This window comes from Hypanus sabinus, chromosome 8 (assembly GCF_030144855.1).
Source record: "Hypanus sabinus isolate sHypSab1 chromosome 8, sHypSab1.hap1, whole genome shotgun sequence".
Taxonomy (NCBI): Eukaryota; Metazoa; Chordata; class Chondrichthyes; order Myliobatiformes; family Dasyatidae; genus Hypanus; species Hypanus sabinus.
In genome coordinates this window covers 140,096,945-140,119,982 of record NC_082713.1, presented here as the reverse complement: position 1 = coordinate 140,119,982, position 23,038 = coordinate 140,096,945, and the positions used below count along the sequence as shown (strand labels likewise).

General features: G+C 40.4%; 1 protein-coding gene across 4 annotated transcripts in view; it reads right to left on the bottom strand.

Annotated features, from left to right (window-relative positions):
- Positions 1 to 23,038, bottom strand: part of wnt7bb (wingless-type MMTV integration site family, member 7Bb) — a 166,828-nt gene that overhangs the window by 66,189 nt on the left and 77,601 nt on the right. For 3 of the 4 annotated variants that reach the window (XR_009513670.1, XR_009513671.1, XM_059978012.1), the window contains exons 1-2: positions 21,803 to 22,053; positions 20,647 to 20,873 (exon numbers count right to left, since the gene is read on the bottom strand). Coding sequence is in view for 2 of the 4 variants with exons in the window: in XM_059978012.1 (XP_059833995.1) it covers positions 20,647 to 20,873; positions 21,803 to 21,885 (310 nt within the window). In the remaining 2 variants the exon portion in view is untranslated. Of the gene's footprint in view, positions 1 to 20,646; positions 20,874 to 21,802; positions 22,054 to 23,038 lie in introns of those variants that run through there. The other variant, XM_059978013.1, reaches the window with a different exon arrangement.

Here is a 23,038-nt window from a genome sequence, read left to right as displayed (position 1 = left end):
TTTATTAATTTATTTATTGGGGGCAGTGGGGTTGTATTTGCACAGGCTGTCCTCTTTTGCACATTGACAGTCTGTCTTTGTGTGTTGTTTTTCATTGATTCTATTGCATTTCTTTGTTTCTGTGAATGCCTGCAAGAAAATGAGTCTCAGAGCAGTATATGGTGTCATATACCTACTTTGATAATAAATTTGCTTTGAACTTTGGTCCACTTCACAGCCAGTCACCTGCAGTACCACAAGGCTATATTGTGTCCAACCCCCTTCGGGTAGCTCTGAAAGCACTAATGAAAACAACAGCTTTTGTTAGAGTTTGTTTGCTGACCTTACGTTTTATGCAGCTCACATTTATCAAAGAATATTGCCTCAGAGCACTTCACAAAGCAGTGGCAGTGGGTGGGTGGGGGAGAGACCAAAGGTTTAAGACCATAGACCATAATACATAGGCACAGAACTGGGCAATTCGGCCCATCAAGTTTGCTCCAGCATTCGATTATAAAAAAATTGATTTATTTATTTTCCCTTTCAACACCTGCATCAATTCTGTCCAAGTTAGAAACTCAATCGTATTCACCTCTTGTGGGTTTTATCCATAGTTTAACTTTATGATTTCAATTATACTTTTGTCAGAGCACCCTAAATAGAGAAAATAGATCAGTATTCCTGGGCGAAGGTACATTGTGCAGAAAAACTTGAGGATTTTGTGCATGTTGTTGTATGTCAGGCAACACAATGCTTACAATACTCTGGGCCATAATATATTGTGACATTCCTCAAAACCAGCACAGAGCCTTCGACCTCACCCATTATTCCGCCACTTCAAAGTATAACTAAGTAGCGAATACTGGATCGTTTAACGATGGCTGGATAATCCATTCAGGCAGGACATCATCCCTCATGTCAAAGAGACTCCATGTTTTTCTATAATTGCTTTCATTTATTGTAGAGACCATCAATAAGTTTAGATTGTCGCAATAATTAGCATGTTGCAATGATAGTACTGCATCGTAATAATTTATAGTGGTAATTGGGGTTTCAATCCACATTATGTCATAATGCCCTGATGTAGGAATCTGTATTGTGCTCAAAGTTGAATTTCCATACTAATATCACGGTTGAAGAATACATTCGACCTAGGACAGGGAGGATGTCAGACATGTGATTGGCACAGGATGACTTGTGCAACAGACAGAAAGGTTGGAGTGAATACCATGCAGAATATTGATAGGATCTGCTCACAGAAAGAGCAGCATCTAATTATCAGTAATCGACGAGTTGATCCCTTTTTAATCAACACTGAAACAAGTCTCAACATTCAGTGTTTCAGTGTGAGCAACCGTTGCTGCTGAGGAGCCATGAATGATCAAGACATGCAATCCACACCAGTTAGCATCACTGTGTGTGTCCCATATGCAAAGAGGACTCGGAACGATTTTCCAGAATTCTGAAATCTGCACAAAAAGAGATCCTGTTTAGCAAGCAAGTACAGTTATTCTGCATTGTGCTTAAAGGCATATGTACCATACTAAAGAATATCTAGACCACCTATTTTATTATAATGCTGAATACATTACTATTTTGCAGTTTTCTGTAAGGTATTTATATTCAGTACAGCACTGCAGTACCTGCACAATCCTGTACTAATCCTGTTGTTTGTGCAGAAATAGCACCATTGGATATAATATGTAACAATCTATTGCCCCACAAAAGGCACAAGAGGTAAAAAGATAATGCTGCAATCTCTCTCAGTGTTTATTTTCCGCATTATAGTACAGAACAAAACTTGAGTTTAACCCAATACTTATTTAATAGTGTGTCCATGTTCTGCTGACACTTGGCAGCTTCATTTGTAAACACACTGTGAGCTTATAGTCGTGAAACAGACCCTTCAGCCCAGCTAGCTGATACTAACCAAGACAGCCATCCAAATTGCTGGAGGAACTCATCAGGCCAGGTATCATCTATGGAAAGGTGTAAACAGTCAACAGTTCAAGAGTCCTGATGGAGGGTCTGGGGCTCAAAAAGTCAACCATTTGCTCTTTTCCATAGATGCTGCCTGGCCTGCTGAGTTCCTCCAGCAATTTGTAGCTTTGGATTTCCAGTGTCTACAGATTTTCTCATAGTTAAGACACCCACCCAAGCTAGTCTTACTTGTCAGTGTTCAGCCAGTGTTCTTAATAAGGCTTTCCTTTTCAAGTACCTGTTTCTCTGAAAGCTAATTTCATATACAGGCACCATGGGAGGGTAGCGGTTAGCGCGACACTCTCACAGCTCAGGGCATTCCGGAGTTCAGAGTTCAACTTCGAGGCCATTCTGTAAGGAGTCTCAGCGCGTTCTCCCTGTGGGTTTTCTCTGGGACCTCCAGTTTCCTCTCACAGTCCAAAGATGAACCAGGTAGGTTGATTGGCCATTGTATACTGCCTGATATTAGATTAGGGTTAATCAGGTTTTTTGGGGGTTACAAGGGCAGTGTGGCTCGAAGGGCCTACTCCATGTTGTATTTCTCAATAAATAAACAAACATACCACCCTCGGTGTAAAAACATCAAGTTCCAACTTAATATTTCCCCAGCTCTGGGGAAAAGACTGAGTGCATTCACGTTATCTATGCCTCTCATGATTTTACACAGTTCTATATGATCACCTCTCAGCCCCTTGCACTCCAAGGGAAAAGTCCTAGCCTGTCCACTCTTTCCCTATTACTCAGTCCTTTGAGTCCCAGCAACATACTTGTAAATCTCTTTTTGCATTCTTTCCAGTTTAGTAATCTTTCCTATACCAAGGTGATTAAAACTCAACACAATATACCAATTGCTTATCAGCATCTTGTATAAATGCAACATAACCCTCCTAACTTCTATACTTCATGTCCTGACTGATGAAGGCCCGTGTGCTGGAAGTCTTCTTCAACACCTTGTCTTACTGTGACTTCACTTTCAGGGAACCCTGTGTATCTGAACTCCAAGGTCCCTCTGTTCTACAGCACTTCTCACAACTGTTACTGCGCAAGTCCTACCTTGACCAGACTTTACAAAATGCAACACCTCACATTTATCTGAATTGAACTCCTTTTGCTGCTTTTCAGCTCGATTACCTAGCTGATCAATACCCCTCCCCCCATAATTTTTAAAATAATCTTCATTGTTCACTATTCCACCTACTTTAGTGTCATCTGCAAACTTACTGACCATGTCTTGTATATTCTCATCCAAACCAGATACAAATGCATTCCTCAGCCACTGTTTGAAAGTGAATGCTGTGGACAAATGCCAAACCTCCGCACCATCATAGGTTTATCTCCAGAACATTGTCCATTTTTCACCCACACTACTGCTCAGCTACCACTGGAATCCTTATCCAGGCTTTTGATTAGGCTGCATGTGACAATTCCAATCAGCTCCTACACTGCTTCTTTTTGAGCGATAATAGAGCTTTTTAGCACAAAAATGGTGGGCCCTTCAGCCCACTACATCCATGCTGACACTTTGCCTATCTACACAACCCGAATGGCTGCATTATGTCCATATCCTTCTCTGTCTTGCCAATTTAACTGTCTGTCTGAATGTCTCTTGAATATAGTCACAGTATCTTACTCCATCCTCTCCTCAAGCTGTGCTTTCAAGACCACTGTGTACAAGACTGTCCCTTCAAATCCTCCTTCCTTTCACTTTAAACTACTTTATGCTGTCTTATCTTTGATATCCCTTTCATGGAAAAAAGATCCTGACCATCTATATCTATGTTGCTTCTAATTTTATTTGACTTCTATCAGGTCACTCCTCAGTTTCCTTTACTCCAGCCCTCCCCTAGCCCAAGCAAAATCCTCACAAATTCCCTCTACATTCTCTACAGCATAACCACATCCTTCCTATAGTGCAGTGACCACATTTGCACACAACTCCCCATTACTAGGCCAACCAGCGTTTTGAAAAGTTTCAATATAACCTCCCAACTTTTATATTTTACGTGCCTGCTTATGAGAGTAAGCATGCGTTCTTCACCAGCCTATCTTGCTGTGTTGCCACATTCTGAGAACTGCTGACTTGAATCTCAAAGGTGATTTGTTTTATCATTATTCCTTGGTGCCTCAGCATTTACTGCATATGTTCTACACAGATATGACTTCACAAAGTACATCACTTCTCACCTTGTCAGGATGATGCTCCATCTACCAATGCTCCGACCAAACTTTCTATCGGATCCACAACCTTTCTCGCTAAACTAGAACTAGGGGGCCATTAACCGAAAATAGGGGATCAGACATTCAGACTGAAATGAGGGGAAGTTTCTTCACTCAGGAGTGCTGAATGCTGTAATCTTAGTGGTAGTGAATATACAGAGCTCCCCTGATTAGAACACAACCTCTGGAGAGCTGTGTATATCATTTCATATTATCTGCAAAGTTAATAATTGGACCTCCTATGTTCACATCATAAGCAATGATCCCAGCAATAATCCCCGCAGTACACTGATCACAGAGTCCTGATTCAAAAAGAATCCTTCCTCTACCTCCCATTGCCAAGCCAATATTAGAATCAATTAGCAATCTCACCCTGGCTCCCATATGCCTTAACCTTCTTGACCAGCTTACCATTTGGGACCTGTCACTTCTATACCATCCTCTACCCTCCACTAACTTGTCATATGTAATTTTCCTCCCCATGTTACAGATCACCAAGGTCACTCCCTCCTCATCCCCGGGCACACTGATCTACATTGATTCCTAATTAACCAAAAGTTCAGTTCAAAAATAGACACAAAATGCTGGAGGCAATCAGCAGACCAGGCAGCATCAATGGAAAAGAGTAAACAGTCAACGGTTCAAGAGTTGTAATGAAGGGTCTCGACCCGAAACGTCAACTGTTTACTTTTTTCCATGGATGCTGCCTGACCTGTTGAATTCCTCCTGCACTCTGTGTGTATTGCTTTGATTTCCAGCATCTGCAAGTTTTCTCTTGTCAGTTCAAAAAATTTCATCTTTCTTTTCAAATTATTCCAATGACCTGACCCGCATGCTGTCACTATAACTTGTCCCAGCCTTGCAAGTCTCCAAGATATCTTTTACTTCACACCGCTTAGTTGCTCCACCGCTGGTGGCCATGATTTCAGCTCCCTGAGCCCTAGACTCAAGAAATCCCTTCCTAATGTTCCACTTCCCTATCTTCTCTCTTTTAAGGAATTCCACAAAATCTACTACTTTGACCAGTATCATTTGAATATTTCTTTAATTAATTTAATTAAATTTATTTATTAATATTTCCTAATATTGAGTTTCATTTGATAATTCTCCTGTCTTGCTGTTATTTTCACTTACAAATATGTTAGGGTTTGTTGTATACTGTTATAATTAACAATAATTTGGGAGTTTACAATACAAGACATGTTGGTACCCTAAATTTGGTAGGAAGATAAAAGATAAAATGCAATGATCTTGCAATGTTATACACACACACACACACACACACACAAACAACACAAACACACACATGCATGCATACACACACACACACACACACACACACACACACACACACACATAGTTGATGATCTCCTTTCGATCTGCAACTTTCGAGTGCTAATGAGGTTAGGAACAGGAATTTTCATTGGATTGTGTTAATAGCTGAGTATTTGTTAAACAAGAAGCTGTATAGCTGGTGTGCTGAGAAAATATGTCCAAACCATAGCTGTGAGTTTAGTGATGCATTTCGCTTCTTGGTCCCGGCATAAAGCTTTACAGAGACAGTATTTTCCAAGCTGCAGCATTTAAAATGGTTACTAAGCCTTCAAATTGCTGCAAGTGCATTATTTGCGGGTTAACTGCAGGTCAATTGTTGATAGTTCACCCAGTTAACCATCACGAATTACTAGGCTTCACCCACACCATAAACAATCCAGTAGAGTGACTGATAGCTTTGCCACACAGTGCAATAATTAAATGTTTTAATATTTGGCCATCCAGCCCCTCAGATATACAGTATTTTGTTATTCATGGTTGACCTTATACTGCAAGAATCTTTATGTTCCTGTTTCTATATCCCTCCATTCCTTTAATATCCAAAATCTCCATCTTGAATAGACTCACCCACAGAATATACACACCGCTTTCTCCTCTTGACGATTACCACCTTCAGGTGAAGAAATTTCTCCTCATTTCGGTTCTGACAGTTGATCCCTTATTTTCAGACTATACCTGTAAGAATTGTGTATCCTTCATGTTGCTAAAACCAGTTCACTTCTCGTTCTTCAGTCTGATTACACAAAGGACAATCACCCATCCCAGGAATTTAAGTAGGTCAAAACAATCTGACAATCAGGAGCTGTTGAATTCATAAATGAAGGACTGTCCTGACAATCCCAGTTCAGGCTGTAGTCTATTGAACAAGTAAATTACAAGAGGATAATTTACTAGAAAAGGCAACCAAGTACCAGGAAACGAAAACTATTGATTTTGATCCCAGGTACAAATAAGAACATAAGCAACATGAGCAGAAATAGGCCAGTCTTCCACTTGAGCCTGATCTGCCATTAGATAAGATCGTAGCTTGGCCTCCATTTTCACACTTTCTCCCCAGTATTGATCCTTCACCACTAACTCCACCATCCTGGCCAACAACAGTCTGAACTGAGACTGCTTTTTAATATTTTTACACTGTTATGAATATCCAACATTGCCCTAACCCTCTGCAGCATCACCTGAAATCTCCCTTTCCTCACTCATTTGCTGCTGAGAACTTTAGCCAGCCCTGAAGTATTTTTTGGTTGACTGTAAAGTGCACACCTGGACTGCCTCCTTTTTCCACTCTTCATACGTCTGAGAACATACAAAACCCTAGTATCCTATATCATATGATGCTCTGCTCCCCGTCACTCCTTTGCTCACTGATATGCACTGGCTCCCAGAGTTACTCCTTGTTACTTTTTTGAATCATGGAATTGTTACAGCATTGCTAATCATTCCCTAACTTCTGTTTTATGATGCCATTTATATAAGAACTTATGCACAGCCTTAGAACATTCAATGAAAGTTTCTACTATTCTGTACTCCATACAATATAATTAATATATTTGTGGTATTGCAATACTTGATTGCAAAATTGATTCTGTACATCATTATTAAGTTAGACATTATAGTGTTTCATACAGTATAAATTCAGTAAGTTTGTATGGAATTATTGTAAACAGTAGAATATTTTATGGTTGGCACAACCAAGTAGATGCTTATAAAAACTGAAAGCACCGTTATGAAATTTTGGGTGATGGAATGGATCTACATGAATATAGATCCCTTTAAGCAGATGAAGGTACATCATCATAGCCATAAGAGAGGGAGCAGGGGAAAACTCCAAGCCAGGCTAAAAAGTCAAGGCATGAAACTTCCTTTATTCAGCATCTTAATAGCAAATGCACAGTTACTGGACAATGAGATTTGAGGACCTGAGGGCAAGACTGCTGTATTGGAGAGAAATGAGGAATTGCTGCATGTTCTGCTTCACGGAGACATGGCTCACTCCAGACAAGCCTGTGGTAAGACCCACAGGGTAGACCGGACTGCTGATCCACAGAAGGCATAAGGTAGGCAGTCTGTGTTTCTTGATAAACTCTTTCTGGTGCTCCCATACAGAGGTCCCGTTGTGCTCTTACTCCCCCAACCTGAAACTTCTCACGATTAAATGCCAACCATTCCACTTACCAAGAGAGCTCTCCTTTGTGATCCTGACCGCAGTTGACACACCGCCAAAGGCAAATGTAAAACAGCCACTTGAAGTATTGATGCTGCGATCAGCAAACAAGAAACATCCTACCAATGCTTTTCAAATTGTCGGAGACTTCAATCAGGCTCATTTGAAGAAATCTCTGCCCGCCTATTATCAACATATTACCTGCAGCACCAGGGGTCCCATCACACTCTAACACTGCTATACTACAATTTGGAATGCCTATTGTTCAATGCCTAGACTGTACTTTGGGAAATCTGATCACTTGACTATCCTCCTCCTACCCACATACAGACAGAGGATAAAGAGCAAGGCTCTAGAGGTAAGGATAACAAAGAGGTAAGGATAGGATAACTAAGAGGTGGTCATGGGTGGTAAAGGAGCAGCTGCAGGATTGCTTCGAGTCCGTAGACTGGGCTGTGTTCAGGTACTCACGAGAGGATACAAACGAATACACTACAGTTATCATGGACTTCATAAAAACAGTTGTAGATGAGTGTGTCCCCACAAAATCATTCAGTTTTCCCCAACCAGAAGCTTTGGATGAACCACAAGATCCGCTACCTGCTGAAAGCCAGATCGGGGGCATTGAAGCCTGGCGGCCAAATAAGATACAAGAGGTCCAAGTATGACCTCTGGAAGGCCATCCCATGTGCAAAATAGCAATTCTGAACCAAACTTGAATCAGTGAATGACGTTTGAGAGCTGTGGCAGGGTTTGACTGTTATCATCTCCTACAAAGTGAAACCAAGTAACATGGGTGACCACAAGGTTTCACTCCCAGATGTGATCAGTGTCTTTTATGCTGACTTAGACCATCAAAATATGGAGGCACCTTCATGATCTCCCATAGCCCCCTGATGACCCTGTGATTTCAGTTGCTGAGGCTGACATTAGGGCATCCTTCAGGAGGGTGAACCCGTGGAAAACAACTGGCCCGGACGGGGCTGAGTATGGAAAACCTGTGCTGATCAATGGCTGGACGATATTGTTAGCCTCTTACTTCAGCAGTCTGAGGTACCCACCTGCTTCAATTATACCGGTGCCTAAGAAGAATGTGATAACCTGCCTCAATGACTATCATCCAGTTGCATTTACATCCACTGTGAGGAAATGTTTTGAGAGCTTGGTGATGAAATATATCAACTCCTGCCTGAGATGTGATTGGCATCTTGTCCAATTTGGCTACTGTCACAACTGGACAACAGCAGATACCATTTCACTGGCTCTTCACTCAGTCCTGAAACATCTGGAGAGCAAAGTTGCATACATCAGGATGCTCCTTGTTGACTGCAGCTTGGCAATCAATACTATCATCCCCTCAAAGCTAATCAATAAGCTTCAAGTCCTTGGCCACAATAGCTCCTTATGCAACTGGATCCTCAATTTTCTCACTTACAGACCCCAATCAGTTCAGATTGGCAACAACATCTCCTCCAGAATTTCTATCAGCACAGCTGCACCACAAGGTTTAGCCCCCTGTTTGATACTTATGACTGTGGGGCTAAGCACATCTCCAATGCTTTGTCATTGACTGAATAAAAGGCAGTGATGAATCAGCATATAGGAGAAAGATTGAAAACCTGGCTGAGTGGTGATATGACAACAACCTCTCACTTAATGTCAGCAAGAGTAAGTACTGACTTCAGGAGGAGGAAACCAGAGGTCCATGAGCCAGTCCACATTGTGGATTCAGAGGTGGAGAGGATCAGCAACTTTAAGTTATCATTTCAGAGGATCTGTCCTCAGTCCAGCATGTGAGTGCCATCATGGCAGCATCTTTTCTTTCTTCTAAGTTGGTGACGATTCAGCATATCATCTAAAACTTTTGACAAACTTCTACAGATGTGTGGTGGAGAGCATTTCAACTGGCTGCATCATGGCCTGGTATGGAAACAACAATGTTCTTGAATGTAAAGTGCTACAGAAAGTATGGGGATATGTCCCAGTCCCATCACAGGTAAAACTTGCCCCACCATTGAGCACATCTACGTGGAGCACTGTCGCAGAAAAGCTGCATCTATCATCAAGGACCCCCATCATCCAGGCTGTGCTCTCTTCTCACTGCTGCTATCAGGAAGGAGTTACAGGAGCCTCTGAACCCACACCAGGTTCAGTTATTCCCCTTCAACCATCAGGCTCTTGAACAGGAGGGGATAACTTTACTCAACTTCACTCACTCCCATCACTGAACTGTTCCCATAACTTATGGACTTACTTTCAAGGACCCTTCAGCTCATGTTCTTGATATTCATTGCTTATTTATTTATGATTGTTATTATTACTATTATTGTTTTTTTTTCCTTTTTGTATTTGCACAGCTTGCCTTTTGCGTATGGGTTGTTTGGTCATCGTGCTGGGAGCAGTCTTTCATTGATTCCATTATGTTTCTTGTATTTACTGTGAGTGTCTGTAAGAAAATGAATTTCAGGGTTGTATGTGGTTACATGTATGTATCTTGATAACAATCTACTTTGGGGAAGCAGAATGGCGTAGTGGTTAGCACAATGCCTTACAGTACCAGTGACCCAGGATCAAATCCCACCAGAGTCTGTAGGGAGTTTGTATGTTCTCCCCGTGACTGCGTGGGTTTCCTCTGGGTGCTCTGGTTTCCTCCCACAATCCAAAAGTATACCAGTTGGTAGATTAATTGGTCATCAAAATTGTTTTGTGATTAGGCGAGGGTTAAATCAGGGGTTTCTGGCAGTATGGCTCAAAGGGCCAGAAGGGCCTATTCCACACTCTATCTCAATAAATAAATAATCACCTTGATCTGTGAATTTAATGTTTTGGAGTTCCATACAGAATTGTACAGTTTATTAGCACTTTGTAGCATGCAGCATAGGTAGAGTGTAAGCGGGATAAAGACTATGTAGATGAATTTTACAAGTAGATAGAGTCCTTTTAAGTGTTAATATTTAGTACAGTTATACTATACAGTTCAATAATCTGGATTACAGGCACACTGGAGTTTGGCAGTGGGAATTCAATAAATTAATTAGGATAATTTTAAGTAAATTCTAAATGGCACAGTTCATTATGATTCATATTATAAAGTAGGATATGTGGTCTTTTTGGTATCAGTGCAACATTCAAAACTTGAAGTTCCCAGCACTAATTCCAGTGTAAGTCTCCTTTTGTGTCTTTTCTAACCAGAAAAAGATCCATTTACACCCACTCTGTTTCCCATTGGCCAGCCAATCTTCTATTCACTCCAACCTGTTAACTCCTAGACCGTGACATTTTACTTATCAGCCATCTATGTTCAGCACATCTACCAGTTCCCCTTTATCTACAGTACATTAATTCTTCAAAGGACTCGAACACATTCATTAAATCTGATATCCATTTCACAAAACCATGTTGACTTTACCTGATTAGCTTTTTTCAGGGTTCGTAGCTTCAGTAACGACCTAACGTTTTCTTATGATGAATGTTAAGCCAGCTGTCCTATAGTTTTCTACTTTCAATCTCCCTCAGTGTTAGAATGCCACTTGGATTGTAATTACTGTGCTGGAAAAACAGTCATCTATTTACTATAGTATTTAATTTATGCATCACATTACATTATATACATAATGTGGAGTAAATAAAATCTTTTTTGAAAAAGGATTTATGAAAAAGGACTGAGTTTCTGCAGATCTTGTTACCAAAGGTTTGTGTATGAACTGTATGCATTGAGTAGCTTGGAGTAGTTTTTATAACCAAACAAAAGCACATGTCACACTGATTACTAAAAGTGCTTGAGCCCTGGCACTAATAGATTAAATAAGACTTTGATACATCGTGGAATTGTTTACAAGGTGATTTTCATGCCTTGACACAAACCCTTATGAAGAGATTGTATTTCAAAAGGCTACACGTGTATATAGTGGAAAGAAAGAAAGCTCATTTAAATTGATATCCATCCACAGAATCAAAAGACCGTCTAATAATCTTCAGTGACAACTAATTGATTCTGAGCAGTGCCTTACAGAAACAAGGCTTAGTGACTTTGAAGATGCTGATGAAGTTAAACAAATAGAAGCAAAATAACATGCTGCATTTAAATCTTGTCTATACCTAATTAACAATAGCATTCCCATATGTTTGTCTTATACTGCCAGCTTTGTATTTTCTTTGATAATGTTGCTACTGAAATCAATTGAGTTACATCATGCACATATCAGATCACAAGTTTATAGCTCTTTATTAATCTTTAACTGCTTGTTACAGAGGCTACCTTATAGTTGACTTTACAAACTAATGCAATCACTATCAAAAGCAGTCATTTACTATGAACATTCAAGATCCTTAGGGATCTACGTAGCTTTTGGTTAAGGCACTGAACTGCTTGATTGATTATGTTTAACTTGTTTCTGGACAACTACTGAGGGTGGCACAGTAGCCTTTATAATGCCAGTGATCTGGATTCAAACCTGCTGCTGACTATAAGGAGTTTGAACATTCTCCCCGTGACCGCGTGTGTTTCCTCCAGGTTCTCTGGTTTCCCCCACATTCCAAACACGTAGGGGTTAGGGTCAGTAAGTTGTGGGCACACTATGCTAGCACCAGAAGCATGGCATCACCAGCAGGCTGACCCCAGCACAACTTCAGACTGCATTAACCATATAACAATCACAGCACGGAAACAGGCCATCTCGGCCCTCCTAGTCCGTGCCGAACTCTTAATCTCACCTAGTCCCACCTACCCGCACTCAGCCCATAACCCTCCACTCCTTTCCTGTCCATATACCTATCCAATTTTACCTTAAATGACACAACTGAACTGGCCTCTACTACTTCTACAGGAAGCTCATTCCACACAGCTCTCACTCTCTGAGTAAAGAAATACCCCCTCGTGTTTCCCTTAAACTTCTGCCCCCTAACTCTCAAATCATGTCCTCTCGTTTGAATCTCCCCTACTCTCAATGGAAACAGTCTATTCACGTCAACTCTATCTATCCCTCTCAAAATTTTAAATACCTCGATCAAATCCCCCCTCAACCTTCTACGCTCCAATGAATAGAGACCTAACTTGTTCAACCTTTCTCTGTAACTTAAGTGCTGAAACCCAGGTAACATCCTAGTAAATCGTCTCTGCACTCTCTCTAATTTATTGATATCTTTCCTATAATTCTGTGACCAGAACTGCACACAATATTCCAAATTTGGCCTTACCAATGCCTTGTACAATTTTAACATTACATCCCAACTTCTGTACTCAATGCTTTGATTTATAAAGGCCAGCGTTCCAAAAGCCCTCTTCACCACCCTATCTATATGAGACTCCACCTTCAGGGAACTAGGCACTGTTATTCCTAGATCTCTCTGTTCCTTTGCATTCCTCAATGCCCTACCATTTACCCTGTATGTTCTATTTGGATTATTCCTGCCAAAATGTAGAACCTCACACTTCTCAGCATTAAACTCCATCTGCCAACGTTCAGCCCATTCTTCTAACCGGCATAAATCTCCCTGCAAGCTTTGAAAACCCACCTCATTATCCACAACACCTCCTACCTTAGTATCATCGGCATACTTACTAATCCAATTTACCACCCCATCATCCAGATGGTCATTGACATAAAACCTATTCCAGTCTGTTTCGATATACATGTGATAAATAGAGCTAATCTATTCTTCAGCTATTAACTAATAGCCAAAGCACACTGAATGCATGGCAATGCATGCAATATGAATTCTAAGCAACCAAATGACTAATAAGTTGTAGGAAGTGGGACAGCAATATAGCTTAGATAAATATTTCCATTCCTACCTCCATTCCCTTCTGATTTAGTTAACTTCTTTCTGTGAAGTTGAGTGAAAGTTACCCTGTGGTAATGAACTGGAGTGAATTTGTTAATTTTTAAAAGTCTCTTTCTCCTTATAAGTCAAATAACAAGCAACAAACCTTTCCCTTTCAGATTATGGTTCTTCAAAAAGTCTTCATCTGGAGTTTGTGTTGAGATATTTATCATATGGCATTCTTCAAAATTCTCTGACCAATTCAATTATATTGACCTCAGGATCCACTTAGGCTAGTTCACCATAGGGATTTCCTGAGCAGTCAAAGATCAGTGTAATAAGGAATGAAGCACCCACACCACTTGTCAGCAGTGCAAGGGACAAATAATTAATATTTAAGAAATTCTAACTTTATTATAGTTATTAAATCTAAAATGTTGACACATTCCTCCACTCTCCATTGATGCTGTTTAACCTGTTTTCCATGATTTTTCTGTCTGATTCTCTGATCTCCTCCATGAACAATAGAGTGATTATGATTTACATCATGTCCAATAATACAAATAAAGTTCAGAGTTTATGCTAAAGTGGTTGCTTTGAGATGACTGGCTCTGTGAGGACTGAATAAAGCAGCAGAAAAGGCTTTCTGTACTTTCACAGGATACTTCAGTCACATTGTCGCAGCTTTAAGGGGATTTGGCATCATCTCTGCATCAGCTAAATGTGCTGGAATACAGAGAAAGGAAAGCAAAACAGAGACACAGAAATTCTTGGCTAACTTTGTTTTAGGTAGTAAGAGCGATTGAGTGCTTCATCTGCTGCCTTTATGAATAAGTGAAGTAACCAAAGGCTCAGTGTCAGTGATACAAAGTACTAGAGATTCTGTTTGCCCTCTGATGACATGTGATGAATTACTGCAACTGAAAGGAAGGGAATGACTTTTGCATTTTGCCCTATGAACCGTTTCATTGTTTTTGTGCCTCTATTAAAAAAAAAACCAACAAGATATACATCTTATCTAGTTATTGTTAGGAACAAATCTGTAAGTGCATTAGTAACACATGCTGATGACATTAATGGGAAAGTGAGGTTAAAACTCTCCAAATGACATCCTTACACTGCTGGTAATCAACCAGTTCACTTTTTCTTCCTCCTTCCCTTCAGTACCATTAATAGGCTTGTGACATCTGTGACATATTAAGTTAATGAGGCCTAAGAGGAAACTGCAACTAACATAATATGTTAATTTTTATATGGTAAACATTTCATTTAAGAAAGAAGGGGAAAAAAAAAACCATGATTAGTACTGAGAAGCATCCAGAAAATAACTTGAAATTATAATGCATTTTTAAATGTTCCCAAAGCATTTATTGCTGATGGGGTAATTCTGAGTAGTAGTTGCTAATGCAAGACAGAAAACAAAACAGCTGATCTGGCTAGACCAAGCTCCCACAAATGTGATAATAAACAGATATTTCATTTTCATGGTTATTTTTTAAAGGATACATTGTTAGTCTGTACAATAGTGATAACTCCCTGATTTTCAAAAACGTATCACGGGATAGGTCATATCTTCTTGACCAAGCAAATTGGTCATAGTTCAGGATCACATCTAAAAGAAACCACCTCAGATTACACACTGTGTATTTCAGATTTGGTTTTTTGTGTGCAAATATGCTACCTTTCAACAGTTTCCTTCCACCTTTAGGGATGGTGAAACTACTTAACTTTTGAAGTTAATAAGCAAGCATCAGTATTTAATATTGTTTAAAGAACAATTGTCCCAGCACCACTCTATATCTACTGATGAAAATGAGTGGAAATAGCACAGCTACAATTCTCAGTAGGGAGCAATTATTTTAAATTGATTGCAGAGAGTATCTTGTGGCAAATATTCAAGTGTAGTCTGTGTCTGACTTTATTATATATTTATTCCTTTAAAACAGATGAAGCAAGCATTTTGTACTCATTAGCATCAGTTTCTCAGGATTCATGACCCTAACTAATCTATTGGTTAGATCATTTTCCATAGAGTTGCCTAATACAGAAGTTGTATCTGATATCTGACTTTTAAACTGATTATTGTTTTTTTTTTGTAAGTGGTTACGTAGTTCGAAGCCCTGCTCTACAGAGGCACCAAAAACAGATCTAATTCACATCAATGGTCTCTGCTGGCATGAGCCATAGCTGCTCGTGTGAATTGGAAAAAAGGAAGCAGCAAGTTACAGTTGCAAATCTGCCTGTTCATGGTACTCTGCAACTCATCAATATACAGCCAGCAACATCTAATAGTCAGACAGTGAGGGTATTCTATTGTATTCATTCATTCTTTCTTAGGGGTACTCCCATTTTCGTGGATGTTTGCGAAGAAAAATAATCTCAGGATGTATATTGTATACATTTCTCTGACATTAGATCTACCTTTAAGGCCTATTGTAGATATGGTGTATTCAAAATGACAGGGAATTGCTTGTACCCCAACTTCCATTAGACATTCCTCAATTTTATGTTGCCATTGTTCAAACTTCAAAATTAAAGTATCAAGGAAATAATGGATACTCAATAATGGATACAAGACTGACATCACAAATTTGAACAGGAAGCCAATTTATAATCCTTACCCATCTCTCACTATTAACAAAATCGTTATGGAGTATTTCAGTTGTTGGAGCAGTTCAACATTTTTGATAAGTTTAGTATATTCTTTGTTTCATTGAGTGTTATTCAATTAAAATTACAAAAGATTTACTCAAACAACTAGTAAAATGTACATGAAATATTCACTGAAGTAGAATTGGTTGACCCAAATCACCAACCATAATGACTTCTCTGGGCCACATGCACAGCACATCCCTTACTGGCCCTCTACAATCTTGAGATGGTGATGAGTTTGAATAGTGACTAGGCATTGGGCAATGTTGTATGGAGATTGTTCCTAGTCTGAGACAGACTTTGACAGAAGGGTTATGCTTTCTCTCAAATTTGTCATTAAATGTACATCTCTGATGCTGAAACATTTAAAAACTATTAAATTTGAAGTAAATTTTATTTGGAAGTATTTTCAGAAGTTAACACATTACAACAATGAATTAAAAATATAAAACAACATAAAAATAATTCAAAACATAATTTGCACTTGACTCATCATTTGAAAGCCGTGAAATCCTATTGAAATCATTGGGATCCTCTACCAAGTATGATCTGGTGCAAGAACTGAATGGTGATTCCCTGGTACAATCCGAACAAGACTGGCCTTTACTGTTGGGTTCCACAGGCTGTCCAGTAACAGAGCTCAGTGAAAGACTTAGCCCCTGGAATTTAACAATAAATCTCATAATTCAACTCGGATGCACAAATTCAAGACTTTTTCTGTTTAAGTGGCTAAATTCCAGCAGTTCCTTTTGGAACTGATGGCCACAGCCAATTAAAACCCATTGTCTTAACACCACTATTTGTGTGACAGACTGAAAGATTGTTTTTTCCAGACACATTTTGTTGCTTCACCTCAGTGCTTCTGTTACAAGTTAGTCCATCAAAGATCAGTCATTTGAAATACCTTTGTTGTTACTTTCACACATGCTAAGCAACTACACATCACAGTAGAAAAATTCACAGTTTGGAAACAGGCCCTTCAGCCCATCGAGACTGCACCAATAACCAAGCACAGGAAAACAGCAAACTGTACCAAATTAGGACATTGTTGTTGGTACAACCGAGTATAGCTATGATGAAGGGTCTTGGCCTGAAACATCGACTCCTTTCTCCTCTTCATAGATGCTGTCTGACCCACTGAGTTCCTCCAGCTTTTTGTGTGTGTTAGAGTATAGTGTCAAGTGAAAGATCCACAAGGTTAAGAGCTTTGCTTTGGGTTTTCAGGATAGTTATTTTTCTACATTTCAAAGGCTTTCTATTTCTTCATACAATTGATAAAATAAGTTCATAATCTATTGCAAAGATTTGCTAGCTGGTGGCGTAGTGACATCAGCGCTGGACTTTGGGGCAGAAGGTCCCGAGTTTGAATCCAGCCGGCTCCTGTGCATGTTTTCCATTGAGCTAGCAACTCAACCTCGTAAAAAAAGAAATTGCCTGCTACAGAAACATCAACAGCAAAAAAGTTGATGGCCTATGTTCTCTCGTGAGTTGAAAGGCAATTTCTCTCTCTTTTCTTTCTATTGCAAAGATAGCAAATAGCTCCCAGTAATTCAGGCAAGTGTTGCATGTGCGTGTGCACTTGGAATATTATATACAACCAACATTATGGGATTGGGGTTTGAAGTAAATATTTCTTTATTGATTCATTAAGATATTATTTAAATGTAATTGTGTGAAAGCTGCTGAGGTCCGAGAGATTAATATATGATGATTTATCTTCAAGATCTTGTTAATGATGACTGTCGGATCATAATCATTTTAGAAGCTAGAGATCCAAGGGCCAGTCTCCTTTGGGGATCAGAGGTGGAGAGGGTCAGTAACTTTCAATTCCTGAACACTTATTACCCTGCAACCATCAGGCTCTTGAACCAGCATAGGTAACTTCACTCACCTCAACGATGAACTGAACCAGTGTGGATAACTTCCTTATCTCAGCAGTGAACTGACTTCACAAGTTATAAACTCGCTTTCAAGGGCTCTACGACTCACGTTCTCAGTTTGTTTATTTATTTATTTATTTTCTCAGTTTGTCTTCTTTTGCAGATTGGTTGCTTGTCAATCTTTGTTTATGTATAGTTTTTCATAAAATTTATAGAATGTCTATTTTTCTATAAATGCCAGCAAGAAAATGAATCTTGAGGTAGTATATGGTGACATATATGCACTTTGATAATAAATTTACTGTGACTTTGATTGAGATTCATTGAGTAAAGAGCACTGGGACAAGTCTTTTACTCAATCTGTCCATGCGTTTGGCCCAGATTGCTCTGAAGCTTTCTATCCATGTACCTTCCCCTAACAGTTCATTCAATGCCACCACCCTCATTTGAAAATGGTGCACTTCAGATCCCTTTAAACCTTTCCCTTCTCATCTTAAACCTATGCCCTCAAATTTTAAAATTCTCTATCTTGAGAAAAAGTCTGTAACCACATGACTCTCATGATTTTATATACCTCTACAATATCACCCGTTAGCCTCCTCTACTCCAAGGGAAAGACATTGTCCAACCCTTACAACTCAAATTCTCCACTTTCGTGAATAGCCTTGTGAACCTCTTCTGCACCCTTTGCAGCTTAATTTCATCCTTCCTATAGCCAGTCAACCAGAACTGCAGACAATACTCCAAGTACAGTTTTGCTAACAACTTGTACAGTTGTAACATAACATCTCAAATCCTTCAATCAATTCCATGACCAAAGATTGCAACTGAGTGAAACACCTGCTTCACCATCTTCTGAATCGACACTTTCAGGTGAAGTCATTTGGGCCCACGTGCGGCTTGCCTGGATAACATGCAGAATTTCTGTTTTACAAACGTGTTACAATAATCAGTACCAATTGGTCAAATCCAACGAATTTGACATTGCTTGGTAACAAAACACCAAACATTTCATGATTAGCAAAGGGGTGGGGATGGGGTTGTTGGTTGGCAGTTACAAGAAATGTAACTGAAACAACCAGATCCGTATGTGTATAAATATAGTGATAATGACCAGGGACAACAAGCTGAGAGCTGAATATTCTGTAATTCATCTCCAACTCCCTAAAAACATCTACAAGAGATAATTCCGGATTGTAAAATAATACTGTCCATTTCCCTGGATAAATGCAGCTGCAAAAATACTGAGGAAACATGATGGAGAGGAATAAAGATTCGACCTTTTGGGCCGAGACCCTTCCTCGAGACTGGAAAGGAAGAGAGAAGTCAGAATAGGAAGGTGGGGGGGGGGGAGGAAAGAATACAAGCTGGAAGGCGATAGGCTTCTTCCCCCGCCCCTTCCAGTCCTGATGAAGGTTCTCAGCCCAAAACACCCACACTTTATTTTTCTCCATAGATGTCACCCTATCTAGTGAGCTCTTCCAATACTTAGTAGGTGTTACTCTGTATACAGCATGTGCAGAACCTCCTATTTACTAGGAAGCATGACACTGCTCCGTACAAACCACCCAGCTTGATTACTACCCGCTCCATCATCTTAAACAAACCTCATTCCTGATACCACTAGCTGCTATACATAGTCTCTGCATGAAGCATCACCACCAGATGGCAAATCTTCTTCAGCATCGCCTCTAAAACTACAATCTTCATTTCACAGAACGTGTAGAGCGACACGCTAGCTGCTACACCACCCAGCCTAGTTTTTAAGGTACTGATTGAGCCACAGTCCTGTAGCTGCTATCATTCAACGGTCTCTCTGGAATGATTCGAGGAGGATGCTCATCGCCAGCCAGGGATGGGCAACAGGTGCCGGCTTTGACAAATACGCACACTTTGCAGGGAAGAATAAAAGGACAATTGTGCTTTTCTTTTCAACATGATAATTACCTACCCTATCTTTAAACAAATTTCACATATGAAAACAGCGTTGTGTAATCCGGTGCGGAGCCTATGTACATTCAGCAGGTGCCTCATATTTTGTAACCGGAAATTGCAATTTTACTCCAAATAGTTACTGCGTAAATTATTAACAGTGTTGCGAGTCATCTGTCTGCATCTCCGCTTTTGTAAATCATCGAACTCCGCGGTTGTAAATTTATTGATTAACTCTGCTTACACAAAATCGGTCTGATTGATAGTCAATACTTTGAGACGGAAGCCGACAATATCACATCCATCAGAGTGGTAACACATTCCTCTCCTCCAACGGAAACAATACCCCTTTGTTTTAGAAGGCGTGTGCTGCAATTACAGGAGCTGCCGGAGCAATACTCGAGTTGCCAATTAATATTGTCAGCATAATTTTCAAAACTACTTTCGGCAGTATCCAAGTTCCAAACGGCAGTATTCTGAGACAATTAATAACAGCAATGAGAAGTGCAAGACAAATTGTTTACAACTATTCGGACTTTAACTGGGTATAGGGTGAACAATTAGAAAAGGCACGTGTTAAAACAAAATGACCCCAAGGGCAAGAATGCGAAACCTGCTCACTCTAAGGTAACAACAGTAAGTTACTGAAGACAGGGACAACACTGGCCCCCACTCGCTCAGATAACAGAAGTTCACATCGCCATTGAGGGTTACCGTATAATAATTTTAGTCTGTCTTACTCACCCACTCTTAGTTCCTGTCCGAAGACGGTTTTCTCTCCGAGAGCCGAGCAGTTCCAGCGGCCGTACCTGAACTGATATTGACATTCGTTGATTCCCATCTGCGCCCCTTCCCCGATCACGATGATGGCATCCGGACGGCTCTGACAGATCGCCCGCTGCCGGGGCGCCAGTCCTGGGATCTTGTTGCAAATGATATTCGCTCCCAAGGCGACAACTGAGGACAACGCTCTAAAATAGAACAGCGACAGAGAACAATAAAATCAAATCACAACATAAAAGCAAATCGTCAGATCTATAAGGTGACTGTATGAGTTGGTGAGCTCTCTGTGCAAAACCACATCTGCAAGTGTTTCCAAATCAATAAACTTGGTTGAATTGGCACCCGTCCACTTTCTGCCCAGAACAGAAGTTACTACATTGCACTGGGCGGAAAGCCGCCACAAGGTCTGCAGTCATGTAATCCTTTCCCTGTTTAACACGGAACTACAAAATGAAGGGGTTAAACCAGCGAGCACGTCCCACTACGTAGAGATTTCCATTCTCTCCCCTCTCGCGAAACTCCTGTCCTTTGCGATCCCCCTGCGAGAAAAATAAACAACCACAGATTTTCTGAAGCACCCGGCTGAATAATGTATAATTAACCGAGAGAGGGAGGGAGGGAATGTGTACATGTGGATTAATTTTAAACGGATGAAATTCAGGAGGGGAAGGAGGGGAAAGAATTAATATAACACAGAGCCAAAGTAATACGCACTTTGCCCTACCTAGATCAGAAAGCAGGGCTGAGCGAAACGCTCCCCAGATAACGAGCGCAATGTGCTTTTCTCTTTTCCTCCCTATTCTGGCATAAAGTAAATGCCAATTTGATAGATATATTTAAACATTTAAGGGGGAGGAGAGAAATTACCAGCTCACTAACTGGCGGTGTGAGCGGTATGACTGTAGCAAGTATCAGCCGTTGCAACAAGTAAAGTGCGGAGTAACGCAAAGGTATGATCCGACGTCTGATGAAGACCCGAAAAGAGAGGAAAAAAATGCAAAGCATTCTTTCTTGCGAGTGTTAGAATTTACAGGCGAAACGACAAAGTGGCACAGCTACCGCGTAAACTGACTTTAAGATTTTCGAGGATTTGTTTTAAATGCTTGTTCTGACTTACAGGTAACTTCCGCTGGTGAGGATAAGGAACATCTGCGGGTAATAAACTGACAGGAGCACACTGCGGGACAAAAAGATGATCATGGTCGCTCTCTGCTTCAGTTCCTGCGCGGGCTGCTGATTTTATTATAATGAAAATGCTAGATTCTATATGTGAGCTTCTTCTTTGTGAAATTCCCCGGCAATCAGTCTTGTCCAGTGTCTTGCCGCTAGATTGGCGTTTTTGCCTCTCTTTCATGACGGAGCAGTGGTTTGCAGTTGTTGGGAGTTGCTGTTCAAATGGTTGAGTGTTTTGTGAGAGTTCATCAACTCTCAGGAGACCGCCTGTTGCAATTGGGCAGACAGGCTAATCCCAGCCGCTGTAATCCGCCCACTCCCTTTCAAATCACAATGGGGCAAAAATGACAATGAAAATCGCCCTGATCTGCTTATAGACAGCCAGATAAATCCTACAACCATCTTATTCACTTTCCAAAGGGGAAAAAAAAACGGCAAATAGGCTTTACAACTCAGTGCAACAAAAATCGAATTGATCACACTTAAGGTGTCGGGTGGGGGGAGGGGGGAGATTTCCCCCAGGTTCGGAGAAGCAGAATATCTGTAGCATTGTCTGTTACTCTAAGTGAAAAAAGGTCATTATTATTATTATTATTATTATCTGAATAGATGCATTGTTTTAAATATGTATCAGAAGCAACACTTTGCCTTAAGGCTGAACGATGCTCTGTTGTTGTTTAGGGTCTTAGATGATGTGACACACAATGTGAGAGTGAGAAATAGTACAGGACCTTACCAATGCAGTGGTCATGAATTGACACGGATTTAGTGCCAATCATTGGGGCGCAGGTGATAGATCACAGGTATTAAGCAGAGTTGGAGGAAGCCAAGGGTCCGACACAATATCATAGCATTTTAAAATGTCGAGTGGATCAGTAATGAAGACCCTCCTTGGACGTCAGTCGTAAATTCTGACCGGAGGGAGAGTCTTTGAAATATAATTACCTTCTGGACCTTTGATCTGAAAAGAATTTGTTTGAACCATTTTGCCTATTGCAGGTTGTAGGTAAAAGAGTGGAGAAATGTCCGTTATGTTCTATAGGCAGAGAGCACCATGGAATTATACACCATGGCCAAGTACCGCATCGCAGATTATTCAGAAGGGCCCTTGTTCTTCGTGGTGGTTCCCAAGAAACAGGGTGTCGAGAACGCATGGGGAGGGGGTGGTGGTAGTTCGGAA